This window comes from Rhineura floridana, chromosome 16 (genome assembly GCF_030035675.1).
Source record: "Rhineura floridana isolate rRhiFlo1 chromosome 16, rRhiFlo1.hap2, whole genome shotgun sequence".
NCBI classification, from domain to species: Eukaryota; Metazoa; Chordata; class Lepidosauria; order Squamata; family Rhineuridae; genus Rhineura; species Rhineura floridana.
In genome coordinates this window covers 15,167,225-15,193,049 of record NC_084495.1, presented here as the reverse complement: position 1 = coordinate 15,193,049, position 25,825 = coordinate 15,167,225, and the positions used below count along the sequence as shown (strand labels likewise).

Genomic DNA, 25,825 nt, shown 5'->3' with positions numbered 1-25,825 from the left:
AATTAACTTTATTTAGTGTGATACACAGCTGTAAGTCTGAAAGTCAATATTCATATATTAAGAATCAATTACTTGGCTAACAGCTAGGAGACAGCAGAGCCAGAGACACACACTCAAATATCATACACATCCACAGAGAAGGCAGTGGGGAAAGTGAACTATGCTGTTCACTACGTTTCTCCCCCTGCCTGCCCAGCCACTCCCAATCCCTCCCCACATAACATTTATGTATTCTGTTTAAAATCTCTATTCTCTGGAAAAACATGTTTCCAGCATGTCGAGAGAACACCACAATAGCAGCGGCAGGACTGGACTGCCAGTGAGAAAGGGAGAATGGTGCCAGTTTAACTGCCGGGAGAAAGAAACAAGGATACACTGACAGGACATCAGCAATTCCCACACAACAGGTTGTATATATATAAATATATATATATATATACACACACACATATATACAGGATGAGTACAGGCCTTTGCAGTGGCCTTTGCTTTCAGAACTGATGGGGCCAAACCTGTAGACTTGCCAATTCTGCTGGAGAGGCTACTGAAGAGAAGAAATAAAATATTTTGCACATGGGGTTCCTGCACGTTAAACAAATATGGGAGAAACCCAAAGCATCACAGAAGTGGCAGATTCTCACAGAAGAGTGGCTTTCAGTGGCCAGTCATAGATTGGGGATTGTTTCAAGAATCAGGGTGAGATGACAATTGTTGAGCATCAAAAAACCTGACAGATAATTTAAACACGCTTAGGTATCCCAAGCTTTCAAGATGCAGCAGACTAGTAAAAACAAAACAGTAACAAATCAGAACATTAAGCAATGTGAGCCCTTGGCTTCAAGGCCAAGGGGTGGGTCAAAAGTTCATCAGGCTACAACTTCCATATCAAACATGGGGCAGAGAACCATTGTGCACTTATTATGATGCATACAAAGGCCCACTACTCACAATCATTTCGTGTTAAAAAGTAGAAAATGAATAGAGCAACGGCAGTATATGCAAATGACTGATGCAGACATTGACCCGTTTCACACACAATGGTAAGCCAAGCCCAGGATAACATGAAACAAGCAAATATGGAGAGAAGATTGTGGCTGCTTTGCTCCTCCTCCAGTCCTGCTGTTGTGAACTACGCCATTGTTTATAGCTTAGCATTAAATCCAAATCCAGGCTTGTGGTTTATTTCGTCCAGACAGTGGCTTACTCCTCATGGTTTGTCTGAGACAAATAAGCCCAAGCCTGGGTCTGGATGCAATGCTAAGCCAAATCACAGCTTATAGCAATGTGGCAGCAGAAGGGCCAGAGAAGAAGCAAAGAGGCCAGAATCTTCTCTTTGGGAACCTGCACATTTTCTTAGCATTATGTGCAAACTGGGCCATTAAGTTGTACGTGCAAACTTGCATCCCACCACATGCATAAGATTGGTTCTCACATTCGCCAGTCTGGCAGACTTAAATGCTATGAACACTCAGAAAAGATAACCAACTTCACCTTAGCAGCACGGCTCAGTAAAAACTGGGACCTTGGGGAATCAACGAGACTGCATCGTTGTGGAAAACCTGGGCTTTCCTTTGTTACCTGAGAATAAGTGGGACTCCCTGCCTGAGGAGTCATGTTTTGGGGAAATTACTGAACACATACAAAATCCCAAAAGTTATAGACTCTTATTGCAAGGAATTAAGGTATTCTCCCTTATTTTATTTTGGGCTTGGCAGATATTTTTGGTGTTGCAATGTAATATTAATAATAAAAACCATAGACATTCAACAAGTATTTTCCATTATGCAGTTGCTTTGAAGATACAAAGTGGTACTTGTTGAATTTCATTCTACTGTGTAGCTGTTAAGTGGATGGGATCTTCTGTTGAAAATAGAGCTGGCAACTCTATTAATCTAGGAATAAGGAGGGGGGGCACTTTAAAGGCAAGGAAACAAACCCTCTGCAGATTGGCCCCAGTGGAGAGATTGACATGCATCTTATCACTTAGTAGCTGAGGAAGTTGGGGGATGGGATTTCAACATTTCAAGCAGGAAAGTTGTACAGCTATTGCCACCCTTAGAATTCCTCTGGGCTTGTACCAAGAAAGTCTGCCAATGTGGAAGGAGAAACGTTTTCCTATGCTGTGTTGATGGGCAGGCATCTCCTCAGTCCATTCCTTTCAGCTTCATCCCAAACACTCCTCTGGCACAGGTTAACAGCATTTCTTGCCCCAAGCATGAAACAACAGATGTGGAAATGATTCACAAAGGAAATGAGTATTTTCTTCAGTCTGATTGCAAAATAATAACTACTCTTTACTCCAAACTGGAGGCAAACAAAAATAGGTATGGAATATATCCTGCTATTATCCCTTACTGGTTCTCCAGAGGCAGTCTCAAAACTACTGAAGTAGCAGGTACCAGGGGCAGGGAATCTTTGGCCCTTCAGATGATGTTGACCTACAACTCTCATCAGCCTCAGCAAACATGGACAGCAGGCAGGGATGACGGGAGTTGTGGTTCAGCAACATCTGTACAGCCAAAGGTTCTTCACACTCAGTCTAGGGCAAAGGCAGTCAACATGGTGTCCTCCAGATTTTTTTGGATTCCCAACTATCAGCCAATGGTTAAGAATGATGAGTTTTAGACCCCATATCTTGCAGGCACCATGTTAGCTACTCCTGGTCTAGGGATTACAATTTAGGGGCTTTTAAAATGGAGAAAACAACCTTACACCAAGGTGGGTAATTTGTCCAAAGAAACAATTACTCAATTAATGCCATCTTCTGCCTGTCTCCCAAGTAGGTTTGCATGTTAGTTTGACTTATACCCAACTGCAGGGGGAGGTATTTGAAAACCCATTCTGCGCTAAATCTGAAGTTCAATAGATCTATAGCAGTTTTTATCCTCTACAAAGGTTAAATGCACAGGTCGCTCTTATGCAGAAGAAGCAGACACCAAACAAGATTTAAAGTCTTTTCCACTGTGCACTATATAAAACTGAACAACCCTTATATATGTAGAATTTAAGAACTGGTCAACAGCAAGTTTTGAAAAAATAAGTATTAGACCAAAACACAAAAGTCCTACAATCTTACTTCTTATATAGTGGCTGGACCAATTCAAGGGGAGTTGATATGCTATTTTCTTTAGTTTTTAAAGCCCAGACTGGTCCATTAGAATAAAAACACAGAATTCAGATAAAGGTCGTTCTTATAGCTAGTTATGGACTCACCCAACAGTGGATGAGTGTGCTGTCCATAGCCATCTATTTTAAAAAAATGGCAACACAGCCATGAAGAATAAAAAGTAACTGTAAAGCACTTTGCATATTTAAAATGAAACATAAATTATACAAAAATAGCAGCTCCTGGCATTGGGCTGAGTCTAGTTTATGTCCCTGTTTGAATCCAGCTAGCAGTTGTTGAGTTCATGCCTCACCTAAAAACAGATCATGATGAGCTCTGAATATGCCCCCCCCCCAGTTCATCACTCTGCAGGAACCAGGCTTCCGACATAAGGCCCTACACCCTCATTCCAGTTTTGCCAATCCTCCTTATCCATACTTAACTGAGCACCACATCCTTCAGGGAAAAGGGTAGGGCTATCTCCAATTAAAAATAACTAGCCACTCTGTAGAGATAAAGGTGACTTGCAGCAGAACTATCTAGCATCAATCACATATTCTGAGCTACCTTCTTCCCTTCCCTCTGCTATGCTCAGGGAAGGAGGAAGAGAGTTCAAATGGGGAAGTAAGTGGGTCGCTAAGGCTATGCTGCAGGACGTCAGCACTGGAGCGCATACATCACACCGATGCACGCTGCAACAGCAGGCATGGCCAAACCGAACTGAAGGAGCAGCCTCTGGAAAAGGAATGGATACAACGCAGCAGGAAGGAAGTAGGAGATGACCCAGCTCCGCTAGCTCCTTTGCTGCAGGTTGATCCGCGTTTTCCTGAATTAGGAAAAACCCCTCTCCCTTTGCATTCATATGACAACACAGTTAAGTGCACACACCCGAGATAGGAAACCTAGTAAAAGGGTGCCAGGGCACCCAAAGTGCAACAACCAACAAAGGGACAGGACACAGCTGAGGGTTCACACCATGCAGTAGGAAGGAGCAGCCAGGGCCGTCCACAGTACAGGGGGCTCGATCACATTATCAGACTGGGGGGGGGTTTAGCCCTCGGAAAGTTGAAGTTTTTCTAGTCAATGAAAAGTGATGTTCTTTAGTGAGAAGGGACTGGGCGACCGGGAAGGAGCTGCCGCGCAATGGATCCTTTAGCAGGAGCAGCCGCTCTCCGTTACCGGCTGTTCGGGAGGTTTCTCTAGTTTGATGTCGATCACTGGAGGTGGCAGGTTAAAGAAAAAACACCAATAGACTATAAAGAAGGGTGGAGAACTTCATACCCAAGCGCCAAATGCAGCCCTTGCTATCTGGCCCTCAGGACTCTCTCCCAGGCCACACCCCTCACTGGCCTTGCTGCAGGGTTGGCGTTTCTTTTTTGCCTGGCTAGAACATGTTCTCGGACTGTGATAATGATCCCAGCTTGTCTGGATGGAAAGCTGCACATGTAAGAACCACTGGTTTTTGCATAGCTGGATTGTAGCCTAATGTACAAAGGTAAGAGTTGCATCTGTTACCTCATGCACCACTGGCATGTGGCCCCCGGTAGGTTGCTCATGGGGTAAGGGGGCCCTCAGGCTGGAAAAGTCCCCACCCTGCCATAAAGAACACACACAAGATCACACAAAGCACAACCATGCACTGCTTGCATCTAGCAAAGGAGATTAGAGAAAGTTAAGAGGAACTACCCTTGCCTTTCCTTCCTTTTCTGCTATTCCATAATAATATTCTGAAATAATATTTCAGAGAATTTGCTCTTCCTCCTCCTCCCCACTGCCAATAAAGCAGGGGCGGGGGAACCTGTTTCACCCAAGGGCCACATTACCTCAGTAGAAAGCTGTTAGGGGCCACATTCCAGCAGAAGCTCCCCACACTGAACTCCTGGTTCTCTGACTCTGCTGCTGCCTTTTAGTTCACGCTCCTTGTCTTCTTCTTAATCTTCTGCCACCGCCAGGAGATGGGCTTGCCAAAGTACCCTGAATCTTGGTGGTGCTGGTGGGGAACTCCCCCTCTCCAGGTTAAGACTGTCCTCTTCTCCCAGGCATTTTAGCATGTGTTTTTAAATTGTTTCTAAATTTTTAATTGTGTTTTTAAATGTGTATATCTGTTTTTATTGTTTTTAATTGCTGTGAACCGCCTAGAGAGCTTCGGCTATGGGGCGGTATATAAATGTAATAAATATATAAATACACTCACTCCAAGAACTGCAATCCCTTCTGGGCACCTTCCAAGGGCCATATGCCAGTGGCGGGCAAAGCCAGAAGCAAAAATGGGTGGAGCAACAAATGTTAATTTTATTTATTTATTTTATTTGTATACAGCCCCATAGCCGAAGCTCTCTGGGCGGTTTACAGTAGCTAAAAACAAATATACAAATTTAAAACACATCTTTTAAAAACAATTTAAAAAATTTAAAACAATTTAAAAACACATGCTACAATGCCTGGGAGAAGAGGAAAGTCTTGAGCTGGTGTCGAAAAGATAGCAGTGATGGCGCCAGGCACACCTCGTCAGGAAGATCATACCATTATTTGGGGGCCACCACTGACAAGGCCCTCTCCCTTGTTGCCACCCTCCGAGCTTCCCTCGGAGTAGGCACCCGGAGGAGGGCCTTAGATGTTGAGTGTAGTGTATGGGTGGGTTCGTATCGGGAGAGGCGTCCCATCAGGTATTGTGGTCCCAAGCCGTGTAAGGCTTTATAGGTTAAAACCAGCACCTTGAATCGAGCTCGGAAACATACAGGCAGCCAATGCAAGTGGGCCAGAATTGGTTTTATATGTTCGAACCATTGTAATTTTTACCTCTGTAGAGTAACTAGATTCTACAGACCCACACCCCCCTCTGTCTATTCTCCATTCAGACAAGCAAGAGGCATTATCAGATTGTTTGGTGGGCAAAGCGGGGCCTGTGAGAGGTGTGGCCTAGGGAGAGTTCTGAGGAGCAGACAGAGAGGCCTAGAGGGTTGCATTTGGCCCCTGGGCCTGAGGTTCGCCACCCCTGTACCAGTGGCACACGTTAAAATAAGTTACAGCCAATACTTTACAGACAGCAGTCCAAAACGGAGAGAAAGAACTGCAATGGCAAGATGTAAAAAGGCTTATATTGAACCAATGCAATATGGAAGGAAGCTACTGAGAAGCACAGCAAGGATACTGTCGTCTTTGCTTTTCTCCGGAGTGCTGTCCATCCCAGGTAAGGCGGCAGCCACACGACGGAAAAGCTGAAAGGCAACACAAAACGAAGGTGAATTTAGAGCCCGCAAAGGAATATGTGGCTAACAGTGTGGGAGCATTGGAACAAGCTTAAGTGATAAGGAAATGTGAATATTGCAGTAATTAGGATGAAACGCAGGAGGGATGCAGCATCTGGCCTTCTAAAAAGACCTTTGAAATGACAGGATCAAAGCGAAAGAGAAATTAGTCCATTCAAAGACATCACCACTAAGCAGGCCATGCCTAGAACTGGTAAGAAGAGATCTAAAATTCCTCAAATAAGAGAAGCCCCAAATCCAAGTGCTTTTGGTGAATTTTAGTGCTAAAAATTGCAGTGTTCCTTCTTGGGAACAACACCCAGTTACCTGTTTCACATTATAGCCAGTCTTTGCGCTAGTCTCAATGAACATCACACTCAGTTCTTTGGCTCTCTGTTCGCCTTCTTCTGTAGTGATTTGCCTGGAGAGAACGATGGAGAAACAAAACAGAAAGAAAGAAAAGGCATTTGTCCTTTGAGATGAGATTCAGTCCTTAAGGATCTCTTCCCTTTCCGATCAACACTATGTGAGGACTCCTGAATTTCTGAACTGCCACCTTCATAAACTCAGGCTTTAGACTGACCACTGCAAACTAGAAACTGTGGGGGCTCATGAATCACAATAAGCAAAGCCGCAACACAAATACTGCTAGAATAAGCAAGCGTTTACGCCCATTGCATTTATAGAACCTTAGTTGAGAAAGGAGATTCCTGCAGCTCTAGAAGTAAAACCAAAAGAAAGGTAGTAGCTTTCTAAAGTATAGGACACTTATTGAGGGCATTTCTACATCTCAGCAAACCAAAACAGCCCCACAGCTATACAGGGTGGGCTGGCTACATCCAGTTTGGCTCCCTGCATGGGATTACAAAAGAAAAACAAAAAAAGATGTAGTCAAAGAAGGCCACAAAACATTGTCAGTGGGCTTAGTTTGGTTAGGTGGGTCAACTGTTGCGCAGAAAGCTACGTCACTGCTGCATGGGAATTAACCATCTCTGACACCCTGTACATACCTGGCTTTATATAAAATCCTGCTTTATCCCTGGTTTCAATATACATCCTACTCAGTTCTTAGGTCTCTTGCACGCCCTCTTCTATAGAAATGGAAAAAAAGTCACAGGAAAGGGAAAAGAAATCCAAAAGGAAGCAAAAACTAAAAAGGGAATCAGCAGCAACAAACAAATAAAAACACATGAAATTGCAAAAGATTGGCCAGGAACAAAATGTCAACAAGAAGCACAGAGCCCACACAAAATGAAGCAGTAAAACTCAGGTTGTATGCCTGCATGGTTTTATGTGAGTTGTCTTCATTATTTCCTAATATTTTCTTTTATTATTATAGTCTCTTAGGCTCATTTCAGACAATCCAAACCAGTGAGGTAGTTTTTCTGAATGGGGAAAATCAGGACCTAGCCAATGATGTCCCTGCCCATGGTGCTTCAATTTCAGTTTCTCGTTTAACACACACCATGGTTTGTCAAGATGTCCAAATGGGGAAACTATGTTTGAATAGAAAATATCTCTGAATAGAAAATTATGGTTTGAAGTGGGTTTCCAATTTTGGTTTGGAAAACAAGGACCAACCATGGTTTGGCTTTTAGATACTTGGTAGAATCCACATTTTGCATTAAAAGGGAAATTGAAAGTGAAATTGTGTACAAGACAGGAGGAGGGAACACACAAGACTGCAGCTTGCTTTCAATCTGCCAAATGTATCCCTTACATTTAATAAAGAAAATACTTACAGATTCAGGGAAGAACTGAACAGAGAAGTCTCAGACATCAACGTCTCTTTTCAAAGTGTTTATTTATAACTCACATTAGGACGTACAAATAGGTGTCCCTCCATATTAATAAAAAACTATATAGCATTTTGCATGCTAAATGCTACAGTAACAGCTGTTTAAATATCTGTACAGTGATTGACGAGTGGTTTACAATCCCTTTCAAATAAGCAGCATCCTATAAATGTTTATTCAAGAGGACATGGACAGTGCTTTCTTAAATAGGGTATGGAGTTGAATATATACTTCTTGAGTATGCAGACACATAAGTAACAGCAGAAATTAAACTGAAGAGGAGCCATTCCTGACACCATGATGTTGGCCTAAGGACTCCATGATGGTTATGCCTATCTCTGGATGTACAAGCTTTGCTAGCTGTCCATAGCTGGGGACCTGCTGATGCCAGTCAAAATGCACAGGTGAAAGCCCCAAACTTGAAAACCTCAAATTTATAGGCTTAATTAGGTACTGTATGGAAAGTATCAGCAAGAGAGATGCCTTATGTTAAGTACATTGTTCATTGACTGAACTGTGAGTTGTACTGTATTTATTAGTACATTACCAAGTACTTCTATTGTGGGTTGTGCCTTTGTTTTGAAGAATTGTTTCCATTTAGGGCTGCATTTCCTGTGATGTGCTGAAGCCATTCAGATTTTTCCTCCAAAAGAAGTCAGTCATTCTTTCAGGCAAATCAGATTTTACTTATATATTTGTTTGCTTTATTTGTACTAGGTCCCTAGCTGGTCAAGGTGAGCCCCAAATTTCTAATATAAAAGTCATGAAGGTGTGGGGGTGAGGGAAGCAGCTTCTCAAGCCCAAGCAGAATGCCTTTGTTTTGGTCAAGGATAGGATACCTCAAATAAATATCTCTCAAGGAGGATCGGTTAAAAGATGTGATGCTTCCAGAGAACTGTTATTATCTAGCATTATATTTAAAGGAGGGAAACATCAGATCCATCTGCATTAAAATGCCAAGTCTACCATCCTTGTGTGCTTTATGCTGTATTTAATCCCATTTCCTTGACAAAAAGGAGAGGAGTCAGGGTTCTCTCTTCTTGTTCCTTCCAAAAGCCAGCTAGGAAACACTCAAGAATACAACAGGCAAAGCAGCCTAATTCCTAGCTTCCCAAATTACCTCTTGTCTGCAAGGTCAGTTTTATTCCCCACCAGCATGATGATGACATCACTTCCTCTTTCTGTTCTCACATCATCAATCCATTTGGAGGTTTGTTGAAAGGAATTCAGATCTGTGAGGGAGAGAAAGGCTTAATACATTAAAAACTAAAAAAAAAGGACAAAAGCTTTAAAGGCTATTTTGCAAAAACATGATACTTGAGTACCCTACGGGTCAGCACAATATAGACCAAGCCCAACTACATAATCTTCTAAGGGCTTCTGTGCTCTGACCCCTTCATTTGAGAGGGAGTGTTTCAATATGCAACGGAACCAATCTCTCACTCACTTGTAATGTCATAGACTACCACTGCAATAGTTGAGTCACGGATGTAGCTGGGAATGAGACTACGGAACCGCTCTTGGCCTGCTGTGTCCCAAAGCTGAAGTCGGACCTGCTGGTACCAGCCCGGAGGAGGGAACAGAGAGACAAAAGACAGGAGAAGAAGAAACTGTCCTTTAGAGAAAAGGCAATTTATCTGAAGGGGTTTTATAGAATGGCAATAAGCCTCCAAACAGACAGTGCAGTAGGAAATGCAGTGGTTAGGGTGAAAGAAAATCAAGGTGGACAACCCCAGACTTAACTGCTGCTTCTGCAATAGGACAATTCCTCTCCAAAGGGAAGCTATTAACCAGGCCAACTGGCAAATTATATCAGTGGTACAAACTGGACTAGTTTTTTCCAAATCAATAGATTCCTTCAGCCTCTGAATACTGTAAGACAACATGAAATACTCTGGGGTATGCGAGGGGGGCTTCCTATGTGAAGGACATCTTCCTCTACAAAAGCCAACACATCTGGGCAAGTTGTGCTATGAAAAGTAATGGTGTTGAGAATTACTACCTCTACAGAACAGCTCCATCTACAGATGGACAGATTCTACATTCAGGTTTCAACTTTCCATTAAGTGTGAAGCCAAAACTCTTATTTTTAGCACATGAATGGGGTAAGGTGCAAACAGCACCAGGAAGGAAAGGAAGGGGCTTCCTACAAGAGGTCAATGGGCATGGAAGCATCACCAGGCAAGCAAGAATCTCACAACTATTGGTGTAGCACTGTTGCCGAAGGAGCCCTAGATGGAAAACAGTTGTATTTTCAAGACAGGCAAGTTTTTAAGTTTCCTAGAGGAAGGTCAGGACACACATTTAATTAAAAAAAACCCTTTATTAAAACAACATATACCAGCCCCCTCCCTTTGGAGCTAAGGAGAACAGGAACTTGAATTAGTTTATTATGGCAAGGAGAGTTTCCACTTGGCCCCAAGAGGCTCATTTTATTCAAAGAGATACCACAAATAAGATTACCCCTTCCACCACTATCTTTAGCATTGTTCTTCGCTGGTTAGAAAGCTGTAGCCTTGTCTACAGGAAGGCCAAGGAAAGAAAAAGCAGCCAGATGAGTGTACAAATGAAAGTTCTGGTACTGCCACTACATTCAGATGGATTACATGAAAAGGATTAAAGGAGAAAGGTTGTTACTGGGACAAGGAAGAGCCATTAGATGTATATCTACATTTTTATTGATGATCCCACTTTCCCCAAACTAACTGAGGCATTTCAACACGTTAAGTATACAACCACTGAATAAAGTGACTTCCCAAACATGCACAATAACTTCATGAATCAAATCACTGCAATGTTTACACCAGACTAAAGTGGCCACAGCAATACAGGATAGATGAAACAAGAGCAGGGACGAACAAGAAAGAAAGAAAGAAAGAAAGAAAGAAAGAAAGAAAGAAAGAAAGAAAGAAAGAAAGAAAGAAAGAAAGAAAGAAAGAAAGAAAGAAAGAAAGAAAGAAAGAAAGAAAGAAAGAAAGAAAGAAAGAAAGAAAGAAAGAAAGAAAGAAAGAAAGAAAGAAAGAAAGAAAGAAAGAAAGAAAGAAAGAAAGAAAGAAAGAAAGAAAGAAAGAAAGAAAGAAAGAAAGAAAGAAAGAAAGAAAGAAAGAAAGAAAGAAAGAAAGAAAGAAAGAAAGAAAGAAAGAAAGAAAGAAAGAAAGAAAGAAAGAAAGAAAGAAAGAAAGAAAGAAAGAAAGAAAGAAAGAAAGAAAGAAAGAAAGAAAGAAAGAAAGAAAGAAAGAAAGAAAGAAAGAAAGAAAGAAAGAAAGAAAGAAAGAAAGAAAGGATATAGGTGAAATATTAACGGGCCTCCTTTGCCTTCTATCCTGGATTGAGGGACAAAGGATGGTATTCAGTGCTAGTCCTATTCAGAGTAGACCCACTGAAGAGGCATGACCAACTTAGGTCCATTAATTTCAATGGGTCTATTCTGAGTAGAGCTTAACTGAATACAACCCACAGGTTGTGGCAGGGCGAGTCACCTTCCACAGCTTTCCATATCTCCTCTTCTCCTTCATTCATATACATCACAATGCAGCTGTATTGGAGAGGGAAAGCGTCCGCAATCCACAGGGCCACTGAATCAGAGAGCCACACCTGTGGCCCCAACATATACTGTCATAGCTGTTGATAACCACCTGCACTAGAAGATATTCTGCTGGCATGATCAATGTCTATATCATGGAAGCATCACGAGCCAAACCAAGAATCTCAACTCTTGCTGTGCAATGGAGACCGGTCTACTACGGTGCATGGGGAACTGCCCTGCCAACCTCTGTCTGCTGTCAGCCAACTCTCACCTGCTACCTTCTTACTTAAATCTAGTCCTGTCAGGGTCTTCCTCCATAGTCTGTGTTGCCCTTCTAAAACTCAGCAGAGAAGAGGATGCGGACAAAACTACAGTTGGCTCTGTCTCTGTCTATTATTGGCACTGTCACCTCATACTGCTGACCTCCGACTCTTCCACCCTACCTGTCCTAATGGGCACCAGCCACCCTTGTTGGTGTGGCACCATTGCCTGACGAGCCCTAGATGAAGAAAAACGACATTTTCAACACACCCATGTTTTTAAGTGAACCAGATTTCAGGTTCTATAGCTTCAATTTAAAGTCAGTGCTAAGGAGAAAAAAATAGGGAGACATCCCTATTATTGCGTTCTCTTCTGCAATGAAAGAGAATCCTCCAAGATCTTCCTTTTTGGAAACTGATATGAACATTAAAGAAAAAAAAGGCTTTCATCCAGTGAAGGTTCATCTTCCTGACCTCCTCCATCCATTAGCAATTATTATAAAGGATACCCACTTTTATTTGCCTTCCCCATCATTGCCCATGCAAGACACTACAGGAACCAGAGGCAGGCAGAAATTGTAGCTCTGTATGCTGTCACAGGTTAGGGTTGAACTGAAAATGCAAAAGTGTCACACATTTCTCTCCTGCCCCATTTTGACAGACCACACAGGGAATGGCAATATGAAGCTGACTTCCTCTTCAATGATAGGCCACCAGGCCCATAGGGGCAATTGGCTGGGCACTACCACCTCTATGCACATGTGCAGAGAGATTTGGAGGAACATTGAAATGTTTTGCATTGCTAAATCCTTTCCATACAAACCTCCATGCAAAGGTACTCCCCCTTCCTCTCCACCCTGCATTGGGGGTACGGTCTCAAAGGGGAGCGCTGTTCCAATGCTTGCCCTCCTGAATCTCAAGGTTTTCCTCCAAAGGACTTTTGTTGATATAATAATCTCTCTTAAAAATCAAGACCTATTTACAGTGGTGGCCAAACAGTTACAGACACACTTGGATGAAGCAGATTATCTAGATCCATTCCAATCGGGCTTCAGGACTGGACATGGAACCGAAACAGCCTTGGTCGCCCTGGTGGATGATATGAGGAGTGCATTGGATAGGGGTGAATACACCCTCCTCGTCCTCCTGGATCTCTCAGAGGCTTTTGATACCGTTGACCGCGGTATCCTTTTAGATCGCCTGGAGGGATTAGGAATAGGGGGCACTGTTTTGCGATGGCTCCATTCCTATCTCTCCGATAGGCACCAACGGGTGGCATTGGGGGACGAGGTTTCAGACCCTTGGCCTCTCACTTGTGGAGTACCACAGGGTTCTATCCTCTCCCCCATGCTATTCAACATCTATGTAAAGCCGCTGGGGGCCATCATCAGGAGATTTGGGCTGCAGTGCCACCAATATGCGGATGACACTCAGCTCTATCTCTCCTTTAAGTCCCCACCAGAGTTGGCTGTGGATACCATGTCCAAGTGCCTGGAATCCGTGAGTGAATGGATGGGAAGGAATAGGCTGAAGCTAAACCCCGACAAGACCGAGGTGTTGCTCGTGGGAGACAAGGGAAGATTGGGAGATATAGACCTGGTGTTCAATGGGGTAAGATTGCCCCTGAAAGACCAGGTCCGCAGCCTCGGGGTCATTCTTGTCTCCCAGCTGTCCATGGAGGCTCAGGTTTCAGCAGTGAGCGGGCAGCTTGGTATCAATTACATCTGATACGGAAGCTGCGGCCCTACCTTCCTGCCCATCTGCTCCCACGGGTAATACATGCTCTGGTCTCCTCTCGCTTAGACTATTGTAATGCGCTCTACGTGGGGTTACCCTTGAAAATGGTCCGGAAATTACAATTGATACAGAACGCGGCGGCACGGTTGATTAAGAACAGCCGTCGCCGTGATCATGTTACGCCAGTGTTAATAGACCTACACTGGCTACCAGTTGTTTACCGGGCCCAATTCAAGGTGTTGGTGTTGACCTTTAAAGCCCTATATGGTTTCGGCCCAGTTGATCTGAAGGAGCGCCTCCAGCATCACCCAATTATGCTGCCTGACGAGATCAGCCACACAAGACCTTCTCTCGGTCCCACCAGTTAAAACAGCGAGACTGGTGCGGACCAGAGAGAGGGCATTTCCGATTGTGGCCCCCACCCTCTGGAATTCCCTTCCTTTCAACTTTCGCCATGCCCCCTCCCTGATAGGTTTCCGCTGGGCCTTGAAGACCTGGCTGTTCAGGCAGGCCTATGGGGTCTCTGGGATGGGTTAGTTTTTAAGGTGGTCATTAATCAGAAGAGTGGAGTTTTAGATGAATGGTGATTTTTATTGATTTTATTGTATTTTACTGTATGTTGTACGTCACCTAGAGTGGCTGTTAATTCAGCCAGATAGGCGACTCAAAAATAAATTTTTACTTACTTACTTACACACGCCCACCTCATATGCACTAGCTGTCTAGCTATTTAAGGTAAAGCCAATGTTTCTAAAAAACACACACCCCACAATCAATGTAAATCTTTTGTCTGCTATTTTTCATCTCTCTGTTGTATAGCATTAGTTGTATTTTTAATTGTTCTACTATTGTGAAACGCTCTGGAATCATTGTCTGATGAATGCAGTGTACAGATGTTAAATTAAAATGATAACAAAAACCAAGCAGGGAAAATGCAAAAAAAAAACCACTCAAAAACTCCTGCAGGGATTGTCAGCAGCAAGGATTAAGAGACCACAAGTACAAGCGATTCTCTCTCTCGTACAGATTGGGCCAGTCAAAAGGTAATGAGTGGTTGCTTTCATGCAACCGTGTCAAATAGATAGAAGTACACAGCAATTCACTGCTGGCCAAGGTCAATGACAATTTTAAAATGGGATCAGAGGATGGAGGACGTGTCTCTCAATGGTTATTAGCCATTAAATGAAAGTTCCAAGTTCAGAAGCAGTATACCTCTGAATGCCAACTTCTGGGGGAGAGTGGTATGAACAGCTGGGAAGATGTGTTGCCTTCATATTCCAGTTGTAATATGAAGGTAATAGCCCTTTCCAAGTGTTCCAAATCCCACTTGCTGGAAACTGGAAAGGAGAACAGTGATGTTGCGCTCAAGTCCTGCTTGTGGGCTTTGTGAGAACAGGATGCTGGTATTTCATCCGGGCATCGTGGGACATGAAATTTAACATAGGAATTCATTATAAAGAATGTTATGGCAACCTTCCCCACCTTGAAGCCCTCCCAATATTGTTGGACTACAGCTCTCATCATTTTTGACCACTGGCCATGCTGTCTGGGGCTGATTGAGTCCAACATCATTTGAAGAGCACCAGATTGGAGAAGACTGGGTTTTGGCATATGTGATAATGGCAACAAAAACTGTATGGGCTAGATATCAGAAACGTATTAAATGACAATTAATTATGGGATTTTTGCCTTGTTAAGTAGATGAACACTTGATCTGTTTTGTTAAAACTGGTACAGTTTTATTGTTTTTTGTAACAGGAATTTGCAGCGGGCATCACATTTTGCAGCCTCTGTATATACTATTCAAGTAGACAGTGTGGTACCTCAGCAATGATATGCAAAATTGGTAAAAATTATCAATCTATATGTTGGAAATGCTAGAAAGAGAGAGGTGACTTCTTCCACATGTGGTGGAAATGTGAAGTGTCCAAAATGTTTTGGAGGAAAATAAAAAAATCAAGTTGCAAATATTTTAGGGTCCAGAAGTCCCATTTCACCCAGTATTCTTTTTATTACATTATATGCAACAGTCGGTCAGGCTGCAACATAAGGAACTTGTTGCTAATATGCTTCTTGTGGCTAGAATCCTGTATGCTAAATACTGAAGATTATTTACATACAACACTTAAAGTTAAAGAATGGATGGATAAACTATGGGATCTCGCAGCTATGGTTAAGGTGACAATTTTTTAAGGGATTGAGAAGAAGGCAAGAGATACTATAACTTTTTGGTAAAGTGGCAGAAATTTATTTATTGTAGTAAAAGATATGGTTTAATACTAAATATGAACTATGGGTTTACAATGTATTAATGAATGACTTGGTAATAAGTATCACAGTAGACATATCTGCTCCACCCACTTTGAAAATTGTTCTTCAAAACTGTGTTTTTGGGGAACTGAAATTATACAGTAAGTTTCTCATGGATGGGGTCGATTAAATATTTGATTTTGTTTCCTTCACTGCCTTCTCATTCCTTTGTGGGTTAATTGATTATGGGTAACTGCTTTCTCCTGTCATAAGCAATTTTATTTCAAATTTGCTTTGTTCTCTTGTTAAGGTATCATGTGTGTTTAGCAATAATTTTTTTAAATAAAAAATTATGTATGTAAAAACAATCAACTATTTAAATAAGTGATGCCCCATGGCTGGTAGCAACACATTCTACCAGACAGCCCTTGCAGGCTTTGGGATGGGTTTAATCCTAACTGTTTCCTTACAGAGAAGGGCAGAAATAAAGTTGTCTTCTTCATTGAGAGTAAGACCTTTGCAAAGCCTAAGCCACAGTACCTACTTGTAAGATCAAAGACAATGACAGCCGCAGCAGAGTCCCGGATGTAGCTGGGAATGAGGCTGCGGAATCTCTCCTGGCCGGCTGTGTCCCACAGCTGCAGCCTGATCTGGGAAAACAGAAAATATGGAGGAAGGGTGGGGCGGAGGGAAGAAAGAGCAGGAATGTAGAAAACAAAATGCAAACAAAAACTTAGGTGAAATTAAAAAGAATGCAAACTCTCAAGGCAAAAAAAAAATGCAAGTAACAAAGTGGAAAGGGGGAAACAGTAAAATGAAACAAAAATTCAGTGCAAAATAAAAAGAAGAGCTTGCCAAAAGGTACCTTGTGATCTCCACCTCTGAATGGATCCCTCTGAATGTGTTAAATCAGCCAGCTTTTAAACCAGTTTCTACCCTCAGTGGAAGCAAAAGCATATAAGCAAGTACAAGAACTGTAGGCCCAATCCAGCCCCAATGGAATTTTGATTGGCGCTCAGCTAATTGTGTGTCCTCTTATGAAGCACTTCAGCCAAAATACAAAGGCTTATTCACACACTCACACACACACACACTGCAGTAGAAGCTTCAACAGAGTTCTCCACATGCCCACCCAACTACTCCATAGGTATCGTTTGCCTGTGCATCAAGTAAGTTGCCTAATATGGGGGAGGTGCTCTGCCAAAGCCTCTGCTGCTGCTCACACTAGGAAGAAAGGGGTTAAAGAGCCTTTTACCCAAGGTTGAGTCTCACAGAAAGCAGCAGGTTAAAATTAATGTTGCTGATCAATTCAAAACGGCAATAAGTGTTAAATGGAATTGTGAGCAAGGGGCACAGCCTGGCTGGTCAAGATTCCAGTCTGAGACAAAGAATTATCATGTACTATAGGGTACATTCCTACATATAGCCATACCCTAATAGATAAATACCACCATCAAACGGACCTTTAGTGTGGCGGCACCTACCCTGTGGAACTCCCTCCCTTTGAATATTAGGCAGGTGCCATCTCTGCTATCTTTTCGGCACCTTTTGAAGACTTTTCTTTTTCAACAAGCCTTTTAAGTTGAGAGCTATCCCAGTCTGTCTCTGTCAGATTTGCTTAAAATGTTTTTAATAATGTTTTTAACCTTTTTTTTAAAAAAATTTTTAACGCTGTTTTGTCTTAATGTATTTTAAGATTTGTTTTTATGATGTTTTAAAGTGTTTTTAGTGCCTTGTTTGCCACCCTGGGCTCCTGCTGGAAGGAAGGGCGGGATACAAATAAAATAAATAAATAAATAACCATTCTATCACTAAGTCTGAAAATGACCTAAGATGATTCCTGGCTCATTGCAATTGCTTCGATCTGTGGAACTGTTACAGGTGCCACATAATTCTTGTTCCAGACTGGTAAAAAATTATTCTTTTTAGTGTTCATTTAGTGTGCCAGACAGTCCCCATACTTTTTGTCATCAGGAACCTTCACTGTACTCTTTTCAACGCCTGCCTAAAACATTGCTGTTTCGGCAAGCCGATCCAGACAAATAGATGTTGATGTGTTTTAATCTTTCTTTAGTTTACTGCTGATTTTAATTGCCTTTCAAATATTTTTAATTACTTGTTTTTAACTGGTTTTTTTGATAATGTTAACATTTTTTGTAAACCAATGAGACGTTTTGTTACAATCAAACGGTATATAGATTTAGTTAGTTAGTTAATTAAATCTCCAGATGCGGAGTAGTAATACAGGCACAGCCAGTTTAGACTGAGATCAGATAACTCAATTGTTTGAGTTTAATTCATAAAATGAAGGGCAATATGGTGCCATGGATATTAAGGCTAAGATGTAAGAAATCCAGGTTCAAATCCTTGTTTGGGCCTTGTGCAGCCGTGGGCACAGTCACTCTCTCCCAAAGCCTAACTTTCCTCCATAGGGCTGTTGCGAGAATGAGATAAGGACTACAAGGGAGTCTCTACATTTTTACATTGCTAGAGAAATAATTATGCCAGAAGAGCTTCTAGCTGCCAGACTGGCTTCCCTCCAACCATCAGAACCAAGGATGCTGCAGCCAACAATTAAAATTCCACAGACACAATGAAAGTCATTTCCATGAGACTGAAGGGCAAAAGCACCACATGCTGCTCTGGCAAGGCTCATCCTGCTTTGCAATTTTGTGAATAATCCATCCTATAATGTGGATGCCAAAGGACCTCCTCTTTGATCCACCACTCCTTTTTCTTTTCCAAAAGCGTGATTCTAACTTTGTGATTCAGAGACAGAGTTTTTTGGGGGGAGAATGCAAGTTGGGCCTACAAAATGGCCTTACTCAGGGCAGATCAATCCTTCTCCTTCATGGCCCAATCTGTTGCAAATCCAGAGCCTGCTCACTCCTCTTTGCCACAGACTATGATTGGAAGGGGCTGCCGTAAGATTTAAGGCCACTCTTGAAAGGCGAAATCAGTCAAACATAACATGGGCCTGTGCAGTGATCATACTCGTTTCCTAGATTACCCACACAGATGACCCCACTCACCGTGCGGTCTTCTAAATACATTGTCTTCGAGAGAAAATCAATTCCAATAGTTGCCTGGAAAAATAAGAAAAGTCTTGGTAACGTTGAACTGCAACAGACATCTAATTAAAAGTTATTGAAAGTCCAAATATTTTCAAGTTTTTTAATCATAATAAAGGGTCTGCAAAGACAGGCCTGAGGGATTAAATCTAATGAACACTGTAAAGGTAAGCCAATGTCAGGTTCTCCAATGTGGAGGCCTGCAGACTGTTTGGGCCACAGGTAAAACTCTGCATTGGAATCAGACTAAATTAGTTGAACTTAAGTCCTACTGAAATCCATAGAACAAGTTAGTTAGGTCAACACCCATTGATTTAAATGATAACTAATCCAGAGTTGAAGATGAAGAGGCAGCCTTTTTGTGAAAGAAATGGGCTGACTGTGGGATGTAGACATTAGAACAGTAGATTGGTCAGATGGATAACTTCTGTCATTTACTATCTTACAATTTAAATATGAATTACCAGCAAGTGCTGAATGGCAATTTCCTCAATTACAACATTTGTTGGTCTCTATTTATGGACCATTGCATTGAGTGCTTCGGCATCTCCTATATTGTTGGAGGGAATTGCTGAATCTTTATAGAAAGCTAAACCCATAATTGTTGCTTATAAATGATTAAAAGATCTTTGTTAAGCAGAAGTTCAGGAATTTAGAGGAATGTGGAATAGGATATTTAATCTGGAATACAGATTAAAATGTGTAATATAGCTTAAATATGGAAAATAGCATTTCTATATGGAATGTCCTTAGATTTGAAAGTGAGATTGTTCCAGAAAAACCTAACCTATTTCAGGTATATTAGACTCCACAACATTTATATAGGAAGGCATCGTCCCATACAGATAGATGCTGGAGGTACAATGCTGAAAATGCCTTGTTGAGGCATATGATGTGGGCCTGAGACACATTCTTTTTGGACTGAAGTTGTTGTCCATATCAATTTTGTATTGGCAAAATCCTTGACATTTGCAGATGCTCATATACTTTTAAATTTTATTCCTGTAGTATGGGAATTAATGGCAGGACCACAAAAGTGGATTCTGCAAGCCCTTATGGTCGCTAAGAGATTTCGAGCCTTGAAGAATTAAACACTCCCATCTACCACACAATGGTCTGAGAAGGTCACTGCCCTGTCTACATTGAAATGCATTTTATAAAGATATCAATTTTGTGTGGATACCTATTTGAACATCTGGAAGACTTATAGTATGCACAGTATATGTTTAACTTAAGATGGATGCACTGATGGTTATTGTATCTGTAAAGCGAACTGATGCTGGTTATTATATTATTAATGTTTCTTTTTCTTTATTTTATTATTTTAATAATCTTTTTATTTTAGTTTTATTTATTTTCTTTTATTTATTTTGTTTGCTAAATTTGCTAATAAAAATAAAAATGAATCTGGGAAAGTAATCTAGTAGGTGGGCTATGCAGGTTCACACGGGTGCGGGTGGACCTTCAGATAACCTGGTCGCAAACAAACCATTTAGGGTTCTAAAGGTCACAACAGCACTTTACATTGAACCTGGAAACAAAGAGGCAACCAAATGTAACTGATTCAGGACTGGTGTCACTAAATGCTGTCCTGTAAGTTAAATGAAGTTTACAGGAGACCTATAAAATCTTTTGGTAAGCTTCTTATTACAAGATACCTAGACATATATCAACAACAGCTGTCCCTGAATTTGCACTTCAGACAGCAAGTGAAAGTTATGTGCACCAAAATATCACTGATTGTAGAAACTATTGTCCTGGATTGTTTAAATATGCTTTTTATTTGTTTTAACTGCAATGTTAGCTGCAAATACAATTTAATAAAACTGCACAAACTGCAAATGTTACTGGGGCCTAAAAAATAAAATTTCATTTTCTCTACTGGAGTATGGATGTGTCCAACTGATATACAGATCCTAGATCACTAGAATTTCTCTACTTTGTTTCTAGTTTAATTTCCCCATCAAAAGATTGAATTTTAAATGTTCTTATCTAAGAGGATTCACTCTGCTCCCACTTACCTGATAAGTGTTGTCAAAACTGTCATACATAAATCTGGTGATCAGAGATGTCTTTCCAACTACAGAAGAGGGAGAAGAAAAAACACACTTTGTACATGGAATGATGGAAAAGGTACCCAAAATATCTGCACACTCTCTCAAGTTCTCCAGAACTGCTTACCATCTTATGATTTCTTCCTTTTAGAAGTCCAGCTAATCTAGAAAAAGCACCATGAGATTTTGGATCTGCTGCTGCTTTTAGAAGCTGTTATGTAGAATGTTTTATTTTATTTACATAAAGAGCCCTTGTGTAGACTGGACACTGTGGTATAAATACAGAAATCAACACACAATAAGCATGTGTTCCATGCTTATCCAACACAATGGGAATCAAATACATGTGAGTGTCTGACAGCTGCTCCTGCATGGCAGGAGCTGCCCTGTCCTCCTGCCCTGGACATCATCACCTGCTCAGCTGCTGGATCTGATCAGGGTGGGAAAGCATGCTTCCAGGGAAGGACTGCTTTTTACCAAGGGTGGCTGTAACTTTAAGGAGTTGTGCTTTCTTTTCCCTCCTCCTTCTCAAACATCCCTTTTTCCTTGTGTGCCACAGGGCCACTTTAAAACTGATTTTTAAGCCACTCCGAGAAACCCTTTGCTAAAAGGCAAAATAGAAATGCTGTAAATAAATAAATAATTCTAGAATGTCAATGCCCATCTCATCCTAAACTGCTGAAATCTTAGGGTGACATTATTTTGTTATAGTGCAAAAACAAGGTCCATATGTCCCATCCAAAGCATTCATTTAATAGCACTACAAGTCTTAGCATACACCTGTAGCCCCCCACTCTCTCTCTCACACACACACGTAATATGAAACCTACACACCAAACTCAATTCCATGTAAATGGGCTTAAATGTCATTTGTCCCCAAAAACCTTATAAAGAGACTATACAATATCTGAACTTACTTTTAACCAGGGCAAGCAGAAAACTATGCTTGTTGTGATAAAAGCAACATCTTTCTAAAATTTTCATTTTTCTACCACTTACAAAATAAAATAAAAACAGCCACAAACGCTAACAATTTAGCAAATATAAAAAGTGAAAGTATATGCCACTGACCACGTTTCAGAATCATTACTAATTCCATTAGTGTACAGAACTGGCCTATACTCTCATAATTTTAGCATGCCCAGGCAAATCATAAGACAGTGTTGCTCAGTTTCTAGGCAGTTCTATATTTATTTCACATTTGACTTTGTCTATTAGCTCCCTTATCATGTTTCAATACTGGAGAGAAATTTATGTGAAACAATTCCAATCGTGCTCTTATAAAAAATGCTTTGAACTTGACTTTATAATTCCTACATTTGGCATTAAGCTTCCTAAAAGCTCTCCTCTGGAATCTGTGATCAGTTGAGATGGCAGGAGGTAATGAGCTCACCACTTGGTAAGTTCTACTCCATAAGTTGTCGGTGCGTTCATGTGCCAACAAAGCACTATACAAGGCAACTGACCTGCCACAGCCATTTCACACAATAAATGTTATCAGAGAGAAGTACGTTGACACAAAGCCAAACCATGATACATCTATTTAATAATAATAATAGTTTTTAAAAGATCAGCCACAAGAAGCAAGCTACTAACATATAAAAGGATTGGGAATTAAAGAATTCTACCAAGCAGATGAAAACATAGACAGCAATCCCAGGATGAAAAATATCAGGTAAAAAGATGTAAGACTGGCATCTACAGGGTGTGGAAGAATAACTGCAATTCCTTGAAACAACTTCATTTGGGTTTCTTTTGCTTTGTTCTATTCTTATTCACTCAGAAGACAATAGCACCATACTCCTACATCTGGCATCAACCTTTCACATCAATCTTTCACTGTGGTCAAGGTTTAACAAACGTTAAAACTTCCCCAAGTGCAACCATTAAAATTCCTAGGAACCCATGGAAAAGAGCAGCTTGGTCAGTTTCCAGCCCTGCCTGTACGTTTGGGGGATGAGTGAATAATACCCTGTATAATTAGTCAAGAGTTGGAGAAGCTATTCATGATTTCTGAAACAGTGATTCCCTGACCCTCTTGCGCCATAGCACTTTCATAAGAATATATTCAGTGCAGTGGGAGTTTGAGTGGAATCAGATTTATGCACACCATCTCATGATACTTTCATCTGGGCAAGGGGTGGGGAGTGATCATCCCCTTAGATTTGTGGGACCACTTTTCTCATCCTTCCAATACCTCATCAAAATCTTGGGTGGGTGAAGAGCCCATAGCAGGGGAGTTTATAACAAGAAAATATCCCTTGCCCCAATCTGTTTATGTAACTCTAACGGCACTGTGTATAATAATAATAATAATAAATTTAATTTCTTCGTCGCCTATCTGGCCAATGGCCACTCTAGGCGACTTACAAAATTATTAAAATACAATTAATAAAATACAGTAATACAATAAAAACAATAGATCTACAACAACAATATTAAAACTGGGTAGGAGGCATTACAATTATATCGATTAACCCTCCCCGGATACCCCGAAGGCCTGCTCAAAAAGTCAGGTCTTTAAGGCTTTCCGAAATACATTTAGGGAAGAGGCATGCCGGAGATCTTGTGGGAGGGAGTTCCAAAGAGTGGGGGCCACCACTGAGAATGCCCTCTCTCTTGTACCCGCCAATCTGGCTGTTTTTGTTGGCAGGATTGAGAGAAGGCCCTGTGTGGCCGATCTTGTCGGGCGGCATAATTGGTGGCGTTGAAGGCGCTCCGTGAGATAAACTGGGCCGAAACCGTATAGGGATTTAAAGGTCAATACCAACACCTTGAATTGGGCTCGGAAAACAACTGGAAGCCAGTGTAGGTCGAACAACACTGGTGTGATGTGATCTCGGCAGCGACTATTCGTAAGTAGTCGAGCCGCCGCATTTTGTATCAGTTGTAATTTCCGGACCGTTTTCAAGGGTAACCCCACGTAGAGCGCATTACAGTAGTCCAAACGAGAGGTATACAGATGTCCATGTAATTAATTAATACTGTTAACACTTCCAGCCGTCTCCATTTCCTCCACCCAAAGATTTGCTATTTCAAGGGATATGTGTGCATTTGCAATCTTATGCAGCAGTTTATATAGGAAGGGATCCTAGCAGTTTTTGCTTATGTAACTCTGCAAAACATTTGATGACAGAATAATAATACCACTCTTTTATAGCTCTTTTCCTCATCTGAGCTTTTGTATTTCAAGGTGGGATGAGAGAAAAGCATGGAGGTCTTGTTTAAAGGGTTTCTCACAAAATCACAAAACTCCCCATAATGACATCACACATACAGAGCCTCATCTGCTGCCCACCTAGTAAAGGCAGGGTACTTGAAAACCCATTTGTGGGCATGAGATTTTACACAGTTGTTGACTTGCGTGGGGGAGATACCTTACCTGATTTTGCTTCTATAATTCTGTGAGGCACCATATACATTTGACAGCATAAAACTACCACCCCACCCATACTTCCTCATCTGAAGGGAGGGGAGTAATCCTGCTCCCATGTCGCTTCCTGTTGTTCCAACGACCTCCCACCCTCCATACCCTCACCTGCAGCCCGCCCCAGCCTCAGCCTCGAACTCGGCCCTGCGCTCACCGCTCTGCTCTCCGAGGAAAACCAACTTGAACTTGCGCAGCGGGTTGCCGAACTCGCCACCAGCTCCTCCAGGGGCCGACATGGCAGGCAAGCAGGGAGGAAAGGAAGGAAGGAAAGAAGAGGAGCCAGTCGGGGATAAGGGAGGGAAAGGTGGCCAAATAGCCGGGCTGGGCCGACCAGAAAGAGGACACAGCAACAGCGGATTTCCAGTCACCTCACAGCTGATTATGTCACTTCCGCTCTGCAGGCGCACGCGCCCCCTTCGTGAATTGAGGCGGGGAGGATGAGCTCATCCTATGCTGCAGGAGGGGGGGGAAACAGTGGAAGCGTCACGTGATCATCGTCAACGTCATGGGGGGAGATACGGCGTTGACAGCCTGGCGGTCACCATGGAGATAGAAAAAAGGTAGAGCCGACACACCACCCATGGCTTACCCTTATTTGCGGTTTCAGTTAAAAAACTGAAAGCGGATATGGGCATACATTTAATACTGGTTTCTGGTTCCGCTTGACATTTTTGCCTGGAAAAATCAAATCTATGTCATTCCCCCTTCCTGTTTCTCTCACCAGCAATGTTAACCATGGACTAAAGTGCAGAGTGTGTCTCTCTGGAAAGTAGGGTTGCCAGGTCAGAAGCATCCAAAAACCTGAGAGTTTAGGAGCGGGCCCTAGTGATGTCACAGGGGAGGGCGCAAATTAAGTTACAGGGTCGGCCCGAGTGATGTTATTAAGCATGATACATTAAGCATCAACCACAGTTGCTTGGAGCATACAATTAAAAAAACCCATTTCTCTGATTAGAAATTAAGATAGAAATCTTAGCCAAAAGATGGAGCCTGGGTAGGGAACATTTAATCTAGCCTACTTGCATTCTGCAAAGAAGGTTTAAGTGCCCTCAGGCCAGGCCAGTCACCAGAAGGCCATTGTAGGAAGAAAGGAGCCTAGTGTTGTGGAGATGTTAGATGGGAGCACTCAGGAGTAAAGATGGATGCCCCTGAAGGCTGCAATTCTAAACACACATACTAAGGAACTAAGCCCCGTAGAACTCAACAGGACTTACTTCTGAGTAGTTATAGTTTGGATTGTGCTGTTGGTAAAGCTTGGCTAGCAATCCTCTGAAAAGACATCCACATCTGAAGAGGGTGGTTTATAACAGATGCTATTGGAGGTCACTGATTCATAGGGTCACCGTA

The 25,825-nt window shown here is 41.9% G+C and overlaps 1 protein-coding gene across 3 annotated transcripts; it reads right to left on the bottom strand.

Annotated features, from left to right (window-relative positions):
* LOC133371272 (ras-related protein Rab-6B-like) lies at window positions 1-24,905 on the bottom strand. 3 transcript variants are annotated; one of them, XM_061598498.1, is made up of 8 exons: window positions 24,633-24,905; window positions 21,016-21,074; window positions 18,956-19,009; window positions 16,468-16,573; window positions 9,271-9,382; window positions 6,682-6,775; window positions 6,258-6,324; window positions 1-4,323 (listed from the first exon to the last, which is right to left on the bottom strand). In XM_061598498.1, the coding sequence occupies exons 1-8, from the start codon at window positions 24,712-24,714 to the stop codon at window positions 4,259-4,261; spliced, it is 639 nt and encodes a 212-aa protein (XP_061454482.1). In that variant the 5' UTR covers window positions 24,715-24,905; the 3' UTR covers window positions 1-4,258. The 3 variants fall into 3 exon arrangements, with proteins under 3 accessions (XP_061454482.1, XP_061454479.1, XP_061454481.1); XM_061598495.1 differs by lacking the exon at window positions 16,468-16,573 and adding an exon at window positions 9,598-9,706 and having other exon boundaries at window positions 24,633-24,903; XM_061598497.1 differs by lacking the exon at window positions 16,468-16,573 and adding an exon at window positions 9,598-9,703 and having other exon boundaries at window positions 24,633-24,901.
* Between the last annotated feature and the right edge of the window lie 920 nt (window positions 24,906-25,825).